The sequence below is a fragment of the Lithobates pipiens genome, unplaced genomic scaffold (assembly GCF_037356315.1).
Source record: "Lithobates pipiens isolate NorthernLeopardFrog02 unplaced genomic scaffold, aLitPip1_a1.2 Scaffold_27, whole genome shotgun sequence".
In the NCBI taxonomy this organism is placed as follows: Eukaryota; Metazoa; Chordata; class Amphibia; order Anura; family Ranidae; genus Lithobates; species Lithobates pipiens.
Window position 1 is genome coordinate 203,587,142 of NW_027507788.1, and position 16,813 is coordinate 203,603,954.

The 16,813-nt window shown below is 39.6% G+C and overlaps 1 protein-coding gene across 1 annotated transcript in view; it reads left to right on the forward strand.

The window, feature by feature from the left end:
- Positions 1-16,813, forward strand: part of DRD2 (dopamine receptor D2) — a 640,087-nt gene that overhangs the window by 361,846 nt on the left and 261,428 nt on the right. The window contains exon 2 of the mRNA XM_077458131.1: positions 12,750-13,047. Coding sequence (XP_077314257.1) covers positions 12,781-13,047 — 267 coding nt within the window. The 5' untranslated portion in view covers positions 12,750-12,780. The remainder of the gene's footprint in view (positions 1-12,749; positions 13,048-16,813) is intronic.

Here is a 16,813-nt window from a genome sequence, read left to right on the forward strand (position 1 = left end):
TGATTTGTTTGAACTGTCCAACAATAACAGCATCTTTTTGCTAAATAAACCCATAATGAAATGTGCTATTGTAAGGTGTAAATATATTGGAAATGCAATTTCTGCAATCATATTATTGTTATATCCCAGTGTAGCAAAACCACAGAAGCAGAAATATCATTTGGAGCCTATGTATGTAGAATTGTATGCTATGATTATTTAGCTAACTAAAGTGTTACTCCATACTAAGGCTGATTTAATCTGTGGTTGTGGACTGTGGTTTATGAATAAAAATTAAGATTTTTTTAAAAGCAACTCTTGGTGTGTGGATCATCTTTCCATACTCTGAGCCAGACTCGGGACCGCATCGCGACTTTATCATTCAGATACATACTGCAACATACACATATCAGGAATATGAAATGGTGCGGTAACATTTATAATGTTACCCCACCATTTCATATTCCTGATATGTGTCTGTTGTAGTATATATCTGAATGATAAAGTATCCTGTTCTTTTTGCAGTGCTTCTTGTGTTTGAAATACTGGGTGATCCTGCCAGTCTCTCTGCTTTCCAATTAAATGTAATCTTTGTGATGTAAGAGCGCTGAACCTTAGGCGGGTGTGTTTTAATGGGATAGGTGGTTTGTGGTCCTAGAGACTGCTCACCAGCAACTGTGGGGTCTTTTCTGGTCCCTTAAAGTTTTAGAAGGATGGGCGCGCCAAACCAGCTTGTACAGACTTTAAAAGATTTTTATTTTGGAACAGCCAATGCATTTTGGGGGCTCAGCACCCCCCCCCTTCATCAGGGCTAAAAACAGGATTGGAAATGCTTTCCTATTTCAATTCTGTTCTATTTACGGGTTGGATTTGTGGGTCAAGGTATTGGGGGACAGCCAACAGGAATGGGTATGTTCGAAATGTTATGGTGAAAACCCCCTGGCAAGGTACATCCCCACATTGAGGGCCTGTGGCTTGATGTTGTTCAAAAGGATGGAGCCGCATGTTCTTCACCCCCCGTTTTCCTGGCCTACAAGGCTACATGTTTGGATAAGGCTCTCGTGTGGATTTTTGGGAGGGACCTCGTTTTTTATTTTTAATTATTCATTTTCAATGGGGTTTCAATTCTGTTCTATTTACGGGTTTGATTTGTGGGTCAAGGGATTGGGGGACAACCAACAGGAATGGGTATGTTCGAAATGTTATGGTGAAAACCCCCTGGCAAGGTACATCCCCACATTGAGGGCCTGTGGCTTGATGTTGTTCAAAAGGATGGAGCCGCATGTTCTTCACCCCCCGTTTTCCTGGCCTACAAGGCTACATGTTTGGATAAGGGTCTCGTGTGGATTTTTGGGAGGGACCTCGTGTTTTATTTTTATTTATTTATTTATTTTTAATGGGGTTGCCCTTAACATCTATGCCAGACCTGAAGGGCATGGTTTGAACTACCGGGGGAATCGACACATTTTTTTAACTATCCCCAGCACTTTGCTTACATATTTCCAGCCATGTAAGTGAATGGGGCTGGTGATGTGCTGGTGTTAAGAATTTGGCAGTGCTTGCACCCACCGAAGTCTTTAATATCCATTGACAGCAGGAAACTGTCATATATAACAGTAGAAATACTGTTGTTATACATGATGTGTGTCTCCTGCTGAACAGGTAAATTTTGGAGCATTTCAACAGCCAAGGTTCAGTCTGAACTTTAAGCTCCTTCCTACCAAAAGTAAAAAAAAAAATGTAAATGCCCGGTTTCACTCTGTATTTTTGGGGGCATCAGCCAAGGAATCTTGGTGCTTGAATCCCATGCCGTCAGCACCAAAGATAAGGGGCTATTGGGTGAACATACTTCACTCAAATCTGCACATTTGGAATTGTATGCTTTTTTTCATTTTACTGGTTGATGTAAGGGATTTGAACACCCACTGTTGTGTAAAGAAAACACTGACTGCAAGAATCACCAAAGCTTGAAAGTAACTACAGTATCAGTAAATACTACTCATGCACAGTGCCTCAGGAATAACACTGCACATGGGATTGATTTACTAAAACTGGAGAGAGCAAAATCTGGTGCAGCTGTGCATGGTAGCCAATCAGCTTCTAACTTCAACTTGTTCCATTAACCCCCTTGGCGGTATTCCTGAGTCTGGCTCGGGGTGGAGATTTTGTACCAAAAGCGGTTTCCCCGAGCCAGACTCCAGACCGCATCGCTGAATGCAGGGAGAGGTTTACTTACCTTGTCCCCTGGATCCAGCGATGTCCCCCCGCTGTACAAGCGAGCCGTGTCTCGCTCAATCTATCACGGAGCCGAGCTCCGTTCCCTGCGAGCGTTGCGACGCACGGGGACAGAGAAGGGCGCCAAATTCAAAAAGTTAAACACACAGTATACATACAGTATAATGTAATCTTACAGATTACATTGCTGTATGTAATAATTTCACATCCCCTTTGTCCCTAGTGGTCTGCCCAGTGCCCTGCATGTAGTTTTATCTTATAAAAACTGTTCTTTCTGCCTGGAAACTGGAGATTGTCCATAGCAACCAAAACTGTCCCTTTACATCAAAAATGGTTTTAGACCAGCTAGAAAACAGCGATAATAAATTGGAATCACTCGCAGAATTGAGGGATAGAGATTTGTGGGGAGATTCGTCATCAAATATTGAAAAGTAATGACAGTGACAATTCTGCAACTGAGCAAATTTCAGTGTTTTTGATTTGATTACATTATTGAATAATTTTTATTATTATTTGGTATAATTATTTTATAGTTATTTATTATATTATAATTTATCATTTCATTTTTCAAACTTTATCATACCCGGGATGACTGCTAGACTTGGACAGATTTAAGTGAGTTATTCCTAAGAATTACAGGACTACAATATAAAATGCCAAATTTCCATGCAAAATAATTCTACCGCTTTCAGCACAAAAAATCTGAAATAATCGTACCGCCAGGGAGGTTTAGCTTTGGCAATAAAACCTGGAAGCTGATTGGTTTATATGCAGAGCTGCACCAGATTTTGCACTCCCCAGTTTTAGTAAATCAACCCCATTTTGTTTTTGGTTAAACCATTGAGTTTTAGTTTAAAGAACTACAGGCATACCCCACTTTTAAATACACAATGGGGTTTATTTACTAAAGCTGGAAAGTGCAAAATCAGGCTCACTTCTGCATAGAAACCAATGAGCTTCTAACCCCAGTTTGTTCAATTAAGCTTTGGTAATAAAACCTGGAAGCTCATTGGTTTCTATACAGAAGTGAACCTGATTTTGCACTTTCCAGCTTTAGTAAATAAACCCCATTGTGTACTTAAAAGTAGGGTATGCCTGTACTGTCACAAAAATAATGGGTGGAATTTACTAAGACTAGAGCAGTAATATTCTGGATCGGCTGTGCATAGTAACCAAAGCTTTTTCAGTTATGCTTTATAAATAAAAAAATAGATGGAGATTTTTTTGCCATGAACAGCTGCTCCAGTCTTAGTATATTCCCCAGTTTTTGTACATGGCTAACTTATTTAGTAAATACCAGGACACTGTTGCTATTGCTGCATGCAAATGTGGAAAAAAAGTCTAATGAGATTAAAAGGAATTAATATACTTATAAGAAAATTGCTTTCACAAAGGGTGATCTAAATTTAAAGGCTTTTTTATTTTTATTTTTATTTTTTAGAGTGGTCGTTAAAATCAGCACAGTTTTTTTCTTAACATTATAGCACGTAGGGCAAGACCAATTGCTTCAACACTAGCAGTTTAAAATAATGACAGCACTTATAATAATAACTCATTGGTAACAATACTGCATACTGTATTTATATTATCCACATTTTTTACACCTCAAGGGAGTCAATTAGCATTTTTATATAATGTTTGTTAAGTTTTTTAGAGTGTATTTAGGTATAAAAATATTACAAATGGTAAAATAAATAAATACATCTGTTTAAATAAAATACGCAGTAGATTAAGGCTTTTAGCAAGGCTTTAGCTATTATCATCCCTCTAGTAAAATCACACATTGGTGGTTACTATGGACTATGTTTGCTTGTTTTCATGACATTCATCTCCTCATCATTACTATAGTAATATAACCATGTTTTACTGAAAAATAATTACATTCATAAATGCATAGATTCTCATAAAAATCCTGCCTGAGACAAATAGATTTCCTGTTTCCATAACAGTGGCCTCTTAAATTTCATTTTTTTTCATGTACATACTATATTGTAAAAAGAAATATGTTTGTGGCCTATTACATAGACATATATGTTTAATTTTAGGTCTTTGATTCAAATTTAACTCTGTGAGCCGAAACATATGAGTAATAATTTTAGAGAGTATTCCATTAAAACTGAACTACAAGCCAACATAACATAATATTTCAACCACTTTAGCCCCTGAAGTATTTACCCCCCCCCCCCCCCCCCCCTTGATGACCAGGTAATTTTTTGCGATACAGCACTGCGTCGGTTTAACCACTTTCAGACCAGACCATTTTGCTGGCTTAAGACCAGACCACTTTTTTGCGATTCGGCACTGCATCACTTTAACTGACAATTGCGCGGTCGTGCGACGTGGCTCCCAAACAAAATTGACGTCCTTTTTTCCCCACAAATAGAGCTTTATTTTGGTGGTATTTAATCAACCCTGCATTTTTGTTTTTTGCACTATAAACAAAAAAAGAGCGACAATTTAGAAAAAAAACACATTATTTTTTACTTTTTGCTATAATAAATATCACCCCAAAAATATATTAAAAAAAAATGTTTCCTCAGTTTAGGCCGATACGTATTCTTATACATATTTTTGGTTAAAAAAAGCGCATTAAGCGATTATTGATTGCTTTGGGCAAAATTGATAGCGTTTACGAAATAGGGGATAATTTATGGCATTTTTATTAATATTTTTTTTTTACTAGTAATGGAGGCGATCAGCGAATTTTATTGTGACTGCTACATTATGGTGGACACATCGGACATTTTTTACATATTTTTGGGACCATTGTCATTTATACAGCAATCAGTGCTATACAAATGCACTGATTCCTGTGTAAATGACACTGGCAGTGAAGGGATTAACCAGGGGGTGGTAGTGTAGGGGTTAAGTGTGTCCTAGGGGCGTGTTACTAACTGTGGGTTAGTGAACAGTGATTTCTGCTTCAATCACAGGGAGCAGAGATCAGTGTCACTTGTTTCTAGACAGAGATGCTGTTTACTTCCGCATCTCCCCGTTCAGCCTCCCCGTGAGACAATCGTGGGTATCCCCATGAGTCCGTGGGACCTACGACTGGACTCACGGGGGTCCCAATTGGCATGAGCGGGCCGCCGGCGGGACACGCACGCGATGACAGGGCGGAAATTTTAAATGGACGTACCTGTAAGCCAATTTGCCTGCCCGTGCCATTCTGCCAACATACACCGTCATGTACCGGTTGGGAAGTGGTTAACTGACAATTGCACGGATGTGCAATGTTGTAACCAAACAAAGTGGATGACCTTTTTCCCACAAATAGAGCTTTCTTTTGGTGGTATTTGATCACCTCTGTGGTTTTTATTGTTTGCGCTATAAACAAAAATACCAACCATTTAAAAAAAAAAAAAACAATGTTTTTTACTTTTCGCTATAATAAACATCCCCCCAAAAAATGTAAAAAAACAAATTTCTTCATCAGTTTAGGCCACTAAGCATTTTTTCTACATATTTTTGGTAAAAAAAATAGCAATACATTTATATTGATTGGTTTGCGCAAAAGTTATAGCATCTACAAAATAGGGGATAGATTTATGGCATTTTTATTATTATTATTTTTTTACTAGTAATGGTGGTGATCGTCGATTTTTAGCGGTACTGCAACATTGCAGCAGACAGATCAGACACTTTTGACACTTTTTTTGGGAACAGTGACATTTATACAACGATCAGTGCTATTAAAATGCATTGATTACTGTACAAATTAGACTGGCAGGGAAGGGGTTAACACCGGGGGTGATCAAAGGGTTAAATGTGTCCTATGTGGGTGCTTTCTAACTGTGAGGGGAGTGTACTAACTGGGAGTACAGAGAGATCACTATTCCTAATCACTAGGAACAGACGATCACACTGTACTCCCCTGACAGAACTGGAATCTGCCTTATTTACATTCCGATCCCCATTCTGCGTCTCTGTGGAGCGATCGCAGGTGACCGGCAGACATCACAGCTGCCGGCCACATGCATTGGCTCCGGCACCATGCGTGCATCTTCTGCACCTTCTGTATCTATTACACAAAGCACCGTACCAGTACAGCGATTAGCACAATAGAGCCGCCCTGCCATAGTATAACTGCGGCGGCTGGTCGGCAAGTGGTTAATTCAGTCAAGTATAAAAATGTTTTAAAGCTGAATTCCAGGAATTCAGCCACTTTGTAAAAAGTGCAGGTACACTAATGCCACGTACACACGATCGGACATTCTGACAACAAAATTAATGTTTTTTTCCAACGGGTGTGGGCTCAAACTTGTCTTGCATACACACAGTCACACAAAGTTGGTCGGAAATTCCGAACATCAAGAACACAGTGAAGTACAACACGTACAACGAGCCGAGAAAAATGAAGTTCAATAGCCAGTGCTGCTCTTCTGCTTGATTCCGAGCATGTGCGGAACTTTGTGCATCGGAATTGTGTACACACGATCGGAATTTCCAACAATGGATTTTGTCAGAAAATTTGAGAACCAGATCTTACATTTTGTGCAACGGAAATTCCAATGGAAACTGTTCAATGGAGCCTACACACGGTCAGAATTTCCGACAAAAGGCTCCCATCTAACATTTTCTGTCTGAAAATCCGACCGTGTGTACGAGGCATAAGAGTTAGGTTCAAGGAGTTGCATGTCATCTCCCGAACTTATCTCTGTTATTTACATCTGACAGTTTATGGCTCTCTAGAGCATACACTGTCACTCAGGGATGTGAGAGAGGGCAGAGGCACACAGAGCAGTTATGCCCATCCCTCCCCACTTCTGCTCATTCAGACAAGGCTTTGTATTTTGTAAATGCGTTCACATAATACAAAGGCTTCTGTGATTGGACAGGAGAAGGGGGTGGGCAGGTATAGCAACTGCATCAACTCTAATGTTGAAGATGCTTAGACCTGAAACATTAGTATCAGAATCTTGGAAATACAGTGATAGCCATCGTCTGGAAGTGCAATAAAACTTTCAGATACAGTAAATAATAGAGATAAGCCCAGGAGATGTCCTGCACCTCCTTAGACTTAACTCATAGTGTACCTTTAATTTTTGCAAAGAAGCTGAATTCCTGTAATTCAGGTTGAAATGCTGCTAGTAAAAAAAACTCAACTATTCCTTTATATTAGCTTCCTATGTCCCCCAGTGAGTTTTTACTGCTCAATGGCTTCATCTGATTTCCCTCTCAATCCCAGTCCTTATGACAACATTTTACTATCCATGAAGTGAGAGCATCTCTTTAGCTAAAACAAAGACATAAATAGAAAAGTCTTTTTTTTTTTTAGTGAAGTAGGGGAAAACTGGAACCCCTTTCATATTATTTCTCATAAGATACATAGATAAAACCTATAAAAGGGGTAGCAAAAGACAGTACTCCATGAGAGATGGCGGGATGGTAAACAGGCAAAATCCCCTGAGGCAACTCCAAATTTACCAATCACAGAAAGTAGAAAAATCCAAAATGCAAAGAAAATAGGAAAAATCTCCTTTAAGAGTATCAAATAAAAACACTGTAAGAAAACTTGTAGGGGCAACGTTCACATAATATGTACACCACAGCTCACGTACGTCTATCACAATAACTTTCCCAGTAAGAATTGGTGCATCACAATCAATTCCAATCGTTTTAGTGCTAGGAGATAGGAAGGAAAGATTGTGTTTAAATGTATCCCATTGTAAAGGTACACCAACACACTCACTAGGAGAGGCTCACATCATAGTAATGGTGAGTATTGAACTTCACAGCAATTAACATACAACATACATACAAGAGAGCTCATCTGAGTTACTCCAATATCCAGCATGTGCGCAGTTAAAAACGTATTTAATACTCTCAGGCCGCGTACACACGCGGGGACTGTTCGCTCAACTTTGTCCGCTGAACAGTGTTTCGGCGGACAGTCCGCTCGTGTGTGGGCTTTCAGCGGACAGTTTCAGCGGACAGTCTGCTGAACAAAGTTTTTCGGAAATTCCGAAAAACTGTCCGCTGAAACTCTGTTTCAGCGAACAGTCCCCTCGTGTGTAGGCTTGTTCGTCAAACTAAGTTCCGCGCATGCTCAGAAAGGATTTACACGCCGAAGTTTGCATTGCAGTGTATAGGACGTCGTATTTTTCGTCCCGTCGTACGTGCCGTTCACGTCATCGCGCACGGTTTCAGCGGACTGTTCGTTCGTCGTGTGTGGGCAAGTCCGTCCATGCTAAGTTTGAGCGGACTGTCCGCTGAAACTGTTTGACGGACAAAGTTGAGCGAACAGTCCCCGCGTGTGTACGCGGCCATAATGCTTTTAAGAGCAAACCTCGCTTTTTTTAGGAGTGCATCATAAAAACTTGTAACAAACTTTAAATTATCCAGCATATAGACACATCCCTATTACTGGTTGGCTGTCATCCTACACAATCTCCTGGCCCTTCCTGTCTGCAGTTATAAAGAATACATAGTTAAATCATACAAACATACTAACGTATTCTGTAAATCTTAGGCTGGCCATATGTGGTTCGAATCTTGGCCAGTTTAGATCAGTCGATCAACTTTGGTATAACCAACATTCTGGATTTTCTTGTGATTATCACTAGCGGCCACTAGCGATAATCACTGTCCTCTCCTAGCGGGAACAGCTTTCCCTGCTTGCCCCCGTCCCCACACCGGAAGCAGACAATTGCTGTCAGCACTGTCTGTGTTGATGGGGGAATTGTCAAAAACTGTCTGCTGTCGTTTTTCCTTCCAGATTCCGATAAGCCCCTCATCTACAGACCCCAAGACCACTGGGTAAGGGTTGTGAGGATGAAGCCCTTGTCCCCATCAACATGGGTTCAAGGTGCTTTTGGGGGACCCCAAAGCACACTCCCCATGTTAAGGGCATGTGGCCTGGTATGGTTCAGGAGGTGGGGAGGCGCTCTCTTCCTCCCCTTTTCCTGCAGCCTGCCAGGTTGCATGCTAGGATAAGGGTCTGGTATGGATTTTGGGGGGACCCCCACAACATTTAAAAAAAAAATTGGAGCAGGGTTCCCCTTAACTACTTCAATACACTGTGTTATATAAACTACACTGCCTGCATTGACTGAATATAGAGTCTACACTGAATATTTAGGCTACACTGAATGCAGAGTCTATATATATATATATATATATATATATATATATATATATATATATATATATATCTGCCTATCTATATATATATATATATACACCACACTATATATATATATATATAAATCAAATACACTGCCACTAACTAACCTGCCTGCCTAATCTAACTCAAACTATCTCTGTCCACACACTATATACATGGCCGCTATGCTATGTAAGAAGCCTTATATAGTGTGGGGCATGGACTTAGCCTCCCTGGCGGTATGATTATTTCTGATTTTAGGTGCTGAAAGCGCTACAATTATTTTGCATGGAAATGTTGGCGTTTTATATTGTAGGCCTGCAATTCTTAGGAATAACTCATCCCGGGTATGATAGTAGTTTGAAACACAAAATCATAAATTATAATATAATAAATAACTATAAATAATTATAACAAATAATAATAATAAAAAATATTCAATAATGTAATCAAATCAAAAACACTGAAATTTGCTCAGTTGCAGAATTGTCGCTGTCATTAGATTTAGTGTTTGATGACGAATTTCCCCAGAAATCGCTATCGCTCAATTCTGCAAGGGATTATAATTTATTATCACTGTTTTCTAGCTGGTTTATAACCACTTTTGACACTTTTTGGTTGCTATGGACAATCTCCAAATTCCAGGCAGAAAAAACGGTATTTATAATATAAAACTAAATGCAGGGCACTGCACAGACCACTAGGGACAAAGGGGGTGTGTAATTTTTTTTTATATATAGTACTGTAATCTGTAAGATTACAGTACTGTATGTGTTTTGTGTGTTTTTACTTTTTTGAATTTGGCGCCAATTCGTGCGCCATAACGTCACAGGGAACGGAGCTCAGCGGCACTCGGGCACTGTGTGAATCGAGCGGAGGAGCTCACACACACAGTGGGGAGGGCATTACAGGATCCAGGGGACAAGGTAAGTAACTCTCCCTGTATCCTGCAATGCGATCCCGAGTCTGGCTTGGGGTTACCGCTTATGGTACTGAAATTCCCCCCCGAGCCAGACTCGGGAATACCGCCAGGGGGGTTAGTCGCTCTGAGACATGATTGGACAAAAGCACCCTGCCTTTGGCAACTTTTTTCTCTCTCAGCAAAGCGTGCTGTGATTGGACAAGGCATGCAGGTCAATCATACAGCTTGCAGTGCATTATGGGGCGTTCAACGGCCCTCAAATTTCTCATGAATGCTCCATAATATTCTACATACTTTGGCAAATGGGTGAACAACTGTTGTTCGTATTACGTTCAATTCGAACATCAAACTCATCCCTATTCCTCACCGACTCATGGCATACATGTGCAAAATCTCCCCTTACACGTAAGATGCCCAAACCTTTTATTTTGTAGTTTATATACTTATTTCTGTATGGGTCCCTGCAGATTTTCCCTTAACGTATATATGTGTGTATAGATAGATACAGTAGGTGCCACCGATATTGTGTCAATCTCACCGCTGTTAATGGCGAGATTGACACCTGCGAGCCCCGTCGCTTCTCCCGCTCGCCACTTCCAATGGATTCCTATGGTGAGCGCGAGAAGCATAGCCTTGCAGAGGTGATTCCAGCACGATCCCATCGCACTGGAAACACAATATCAGCGGCAGGTACTGTAGATAATGTACATAGATGGAAAGATAGGTATAGTGTGTGTACAATACACATTAACATTTTAGAATTAAAAAATGTATTTATATGTTTATTTATTTATTTATTCATTCATCCGGTTGGTAAGTAACTATTACCTGAATTAGCACACTTCTCCCTTAACCTTCCTAGCGGTAATCCCGAGTCTGGCTCGGGTTGGGATTTTAATTACAGGAGCGGTAACCCCGAGCCAGACTCGGGATCGCATCGCTTGATGCAGGGGAGGACACAGGGAGAGTTACTCACCTTGTCCCCTGGATCCAGCGATGTCCGCCGCGCTGTGTGATCGAGCTGTCCTCCGCTCGATTCACAGTGCCGAATGCCGCCGAGCTCCGTTCCCTGCGACGTTACGACGCACGGGAGCAGAGAACGGCGGCAAATTCAAAAAAGTAAAAATACACAAAACACAAAACACACACAGCACTGTAATCTTACAGATTACAGTGCTGTATTAAAAAATACACACCCCCTTTGTCCCTAGTGGTCTGTGCAGTGCCCTGCATGCACTTTTATATTATAAATACTGTTTTTTCTGCCTGGAATTTGGAGATTGTCCATAGCAACCAAAACATGTCCCTTTTTCAGTATTTTTTGGATTTGATTACATTATTGAATAATTTTTATTATTCTTTATTATATTATAAGCTTTATCATACCCGGGATGTCTGCTAGACTCTGGTTTGAAGAGATTTCAGAGCGTTATTCCTAAGAATTACAGGACTACAAAATAAAAGCCAGATTTCCATGCAAAATAATTGTACCGCTTTCAGCACCTTATTCCAGACTGAATCATACCGCCAGGGAGGTTAAGGCTCCATTCACATCAATGCATGTTTTCATGCTTTTTTGCAAAAAAGCAGGATGTTTTAACATGGATTCTTTTGCATTTTTGTGGCTGTGTTTTTGGAAAGGGTCAAGGACTTTTTAAAACGCAAAACCGTGCTTTTTTTTTTTTTTTGCATTGGTTCAATGTACTTTAATTTAAAAGCTGCAGAAAAGTAGATTTTTACCGTGATTCTGCCACTATTTGCATTTTGCATTTTTTAATCTGCCCCACAAAAAAATGTTCCAAAAAAAAAAAGCATAAAAAACGCAAAATGCAAATAGTAACGAAATTGTGGTAAATCACAGTAAGGCTGGATTCACACCTATGCATTTTTAGTGCTTTTTGCATTTGCATTTTGCAGATTTGCTCCACAGGACATGACCCATTGGAAACCATGTAAGGCTGGATTCACACCTATGCATTTTTAGTACTTTTTGCATTTTGCAGATTTGCACTACAGTCCATTTAACATGTTTTCCTTTGGAAAACATTCTGTAGTGCAAATCTTCAAAATGCAAAAAGCACTAAAACTGCCATAGGTGTGAATCCAACCTTAGATGGAATGCAGTGCAAATCTGCAAAATGCAAAAAGCACTAAAAATGCCATAGGTGTGAATCCAGCCTAAAAACACAAAACGTGCTACAAAAAGCAAAGCAGAAATGCTGAAAAGGAAACTGCATAGGTGTGAATGGAGCTGTATTGTTTGGTTTTGTTCCTATCACTGAACACTCATATACATGACATGATTAATATTGAAACAGGCTTAGTGCCAGCTTTAGAAATTTTCTGGAAGGCAGCATAAACCATTTGAGAAAAGATTAGACAGTCTTTGTAAAAGAAGGAAATGTTGCTGTATTGCTGTGAAGAGATTACAGAATTTATCAGCAGAACACTAGGTAAAAAAACTATTTTGACAACAATAGTCAAAACCATTTTTCTTCTGTTTTACAGGGCTCACTTGCAGAGGGGCTTTCTTACCTTCATGGATCTAAGGAATCTGTCCATGTACAATGATGAATTCAACAATGGCACCAATGGTACGGACATTGGACAGAAGACAGAATACAATTATTATGCCATGCTCCTTACCCTCCTTATCTTTGTCATTGTCTTTGGAAATGTTTTGGTGTGCATGGCGGTTTCCCGGGAAAAAGCTTTACAGACCACCACCAATTACCTAATTGTCAGCTTGGCAGTTGCAGACCTTTTGGTGGCAACCCTGGTGATGCCTTGGGTCGTTTATTTAGAGGTATGTATACATTCTTGATTTTTTATACAATGGTATCATATGTATTTTGTGGTGTTTTACAGTTGTAACCACGGGTGTTATTTTTAAGAATGGTCCAGATAAGAAATAATTAAAACATTTTAGTACTAGTAAATTATATTTATAGCCAGAGACATCTTCTATTTGAAGAGTTTAAAAAAATAAAAAGTTCACGTTTGAAATATGTTACACACATTTATGGGGTCTAACATGTAACACATTCCAGCACTTTCCCTCCAGACCCCCTGATCCTCCCCATTTGTGACAGCGGATGGAAATTCCTCTCCCCTGCAGCTGCCATCATAGTGTAAATTGGCTTGGCTGTGCTGGGCTCCGCCTGCATGGCTGCGCCATTTATTCCCAGGGATCCGTGAATGGATAAACTAGAAGGGAAGAAGAAGGAACAAATAAATGAGTGAGTCATTTATTAGTTCCTGTGGTACTAAGGCGAGAAGATCATTTTTTATCCCTTTCACTACCCATTTCTCCTACACAATGGCCTTCAAATGCACAGCAAAGTAAAACTACTGATTTCTCCATTGGAAAAATTGTTCTAATTAGAAAAATTTTCCAATTGCACTGCTCAGTCAAAATTTGCTTAAAAAAAAACAAAACAAAAACAAACTAACTTTTTTTGGGCTGCTCAGAGGGCGTTTCTTTTAGGGAGTTGCATTTATGGTTGTTTGTTTAATTTGGTTTAGTGTTTTTTCTGCTTATGTGTTTTTTTCTTTTATTATGTATTTCACTGTCATTTGTATATTGCTACTTTGTGGTTTTTAATGTATTTAAAAAAAAAAGAAAAAACATTTATTTATTAAAAAAAAAAAAGTTAAATATTGAACAAGAGGGCATTTTTTTTTAGCATAAGAGCAGGTCCACGATAAAAAGGAAATGTTGTTCTATAACCTTCAAAAGCCATTCAAAGCCCATTGCTCATTTAAATCCACCATAACTACCGTAAGTTATATTTTCATTTGATACGCTTTGCATTACTTCACATGAATTTTAAGGCGATTGCAACTCCCAATTCTTCAGTTTATGTATTAATATATTTAGGCTCCATGTAAACCAAAAGGAGTGAAACTTGCGCTTGGTAAAGAAATAGTTGATATGGGAAAAATCAATTAAGAAAAAAGCAGCTGAGCACAAAAAACCAGATACTAGGTCCAACTGACAGAAATGTGAAAAACAGTGCAGCGCTTAATGTGTAACACGTGACTGAATGTAATGAAACAATAAATCAGGAAAAAAAACTTTCAAAGATGATGTTTCCAAAAAGTAAAGCATCAATGATAAATAATACACATGTGCATATTGTGCAATAAACAAAAAATAGGTTATTAAGCCAAAAAAAAGGGTAAAAAAAAACACTTTTAGAAGGACAAAAAATAATTATTTAAACTACAGCTTAGTGCTGTGAAGCACAAACTTATGATTAAGTGAAAAAAACAAACAGCAAAATTGAAAAACAAATCAAAACAAATCCCATGCTTTAGATAAATGAAGTGATATACAAGGCCCCATAAATGTGAAGATATAAGTTCATTAGATGGAACGTGAATGGAACTTTATAGTTGAACGTGAATGAAGCTTTAAAACTGGTCCCAGGTATCACTGGTGTAGGTGCTTGACCACGTAAGTTCTTTCACTCTACAGTTTAAGTAAGTAGTAAAGGCTTACCAGAACCACCTTTAGTGTGCGCAAATACGAACTCCCCAAGTGTTGGGATCGGACAAGATCGTTCCTCCGACGCTCCTCGTGTGAATGGATGACTCGAATCACCTTTTCGGATAGGAAGGTAAAGAATGACCCACACCTTCGGGTGTTCCTTGAACGTCGTCCGTTCCGGTCCGTTCGAGAAATGTTGGCGTGTCACCTTTCTGCTCAGAAGTAGTGTGGAGAATAGCAGGAACACAGGCTGTTTAGTTCGGACTTACGCCAGGCGAAGCCATTCGACTTTTATCAGGCAGCATATGGCTGATCGTTCCTCTATCGTTCCTCTCAGCACCCCATAGAGGAACGATCAGCCATATGCTGCCTGATAAAAGTCGAATGGCTTCGCCTGGCGTAAGTCCGAACTAAACAGCCTGTGTTCCTGCTATTCTCCACACTACTTCTGAGCAGAAAGGTGACACGCCAACATTTCTCGAACGGACCGGAACGGACGACGTTCAAGGAACACCCGAAGGTGTGGGTCATTCTTTACCTTCCTATCCGGAAAGGTGATTCGAGTCATCCATTCACACGAGGAGCGTCGGAGGAACGATCTTGTCCGATCCCAACACTTGGGGAGTTCGTATTTGCGCACACTAAAGGTGGTTCTGGTAAGCCTTTACTACTTACTTAAACTGTAGAGTGAAAGAACTTACGTGGTCAAGCTCCTACACCAGTGATACCTGGGACCAGTTTTAAAGCTTCATTCACGTTCAACTATAAAGTTCCATTCACGTTCCATCTAATGAACTTATATCTTCACATTTATGGGGCCTTGTATATCACTTCATTTATCTAAAGCATGGGATTTGTTTTGATTTGTTTTTCAATTTTGCTGTTTGTTTTTTTCACTTAATCATAAGTGTGTGCTTCACAGCACTAAGCTGTAGTTTAAATAATTATTTTTTGTCCTTCTAAAAGTGTTTTTTTTTTACCCTTTTTTTTGGCTTAATAACCTATTTTTTGTTTATTGCACAATATGCACATGTGTATTATTTATCATTGATGCTTTACTTTTTGGAAACATCATCTTTGAAAGTTTTTTTTCCTGATTTATTGTTTCATTACATTCAGTCACGTGTTACACATTAAGCGCTGCACTGTTTTTCACATCCATGTAAACCAGGCTTAAAAAAAAAAATCTGTTCTCTTGGAAGTAAAAAACACTCATATAGAGCATTTTTTTTGTACAAAGTTTAGGCGAGTTTAGGAGACTTTTACTTTTTTTCTGCCTCCAAGCTCCAATCAGAAATTCTAACTAGAAGGTTTTTTTTTTTTCTGCCTCTAAATGTTAAACTCAAAATATGACAGCTGGGATAACATGATATACAGGAATAACGGCTCATAAAGCTTTACTTTAATTGAGCGGTACACGTATAGTAGCAGTTTGGTGGCAGTGTTGAACTGCTTTGCATTACACTGAATTTTTTTTGAATGCAGCAGGTCTTACTGAGCTGTGTTTGAACTGCAAGTAAATAATGTCAAGCAGTATTTTTCTTGTTGAACATTGTAATTCAATTAGTAAATATGGGGCTGATTTATTAAAACTGAAGAAAGCAAAATCTGGTGCATAGAAACCAGCTTTCTGATTTTTTTTTTGTCCAAACTTAAAGAGGAACAGCAGCCTGCGCTCATAATTTGTAATAAAAACATAAAGAAGGGGAATTGGATAGGGGTTATAGTAGTGCTTAATATTTAGAAAATTACAGTATGTTACTTAAAGCGGGGTTCCACCCTAAAGTGGAACTTCCGCTGATCGGGAACCCTCCCCCCCCTCCGGTGTCACAATTGGCACCTTTCAGGGGGGAGGGGGGTGGAGATACCTGTCAAAGACAGGTATTTACACCCACTTCCGGGCATAGACTCCCGTGGGAGTCTGTGCCTCTTCCTGTCCTGCCGCGTTGTCTGCTGGGACACACACGGGTCCCAGAGACAGCGCGGACAATACCTATTGCGCTGCGCGACTCGCGCATGCGCAGTAGGGAACCGGGAAGTGAAGCCGATTCGCTTCACTTCCTGATTCCCTCACCTAGAA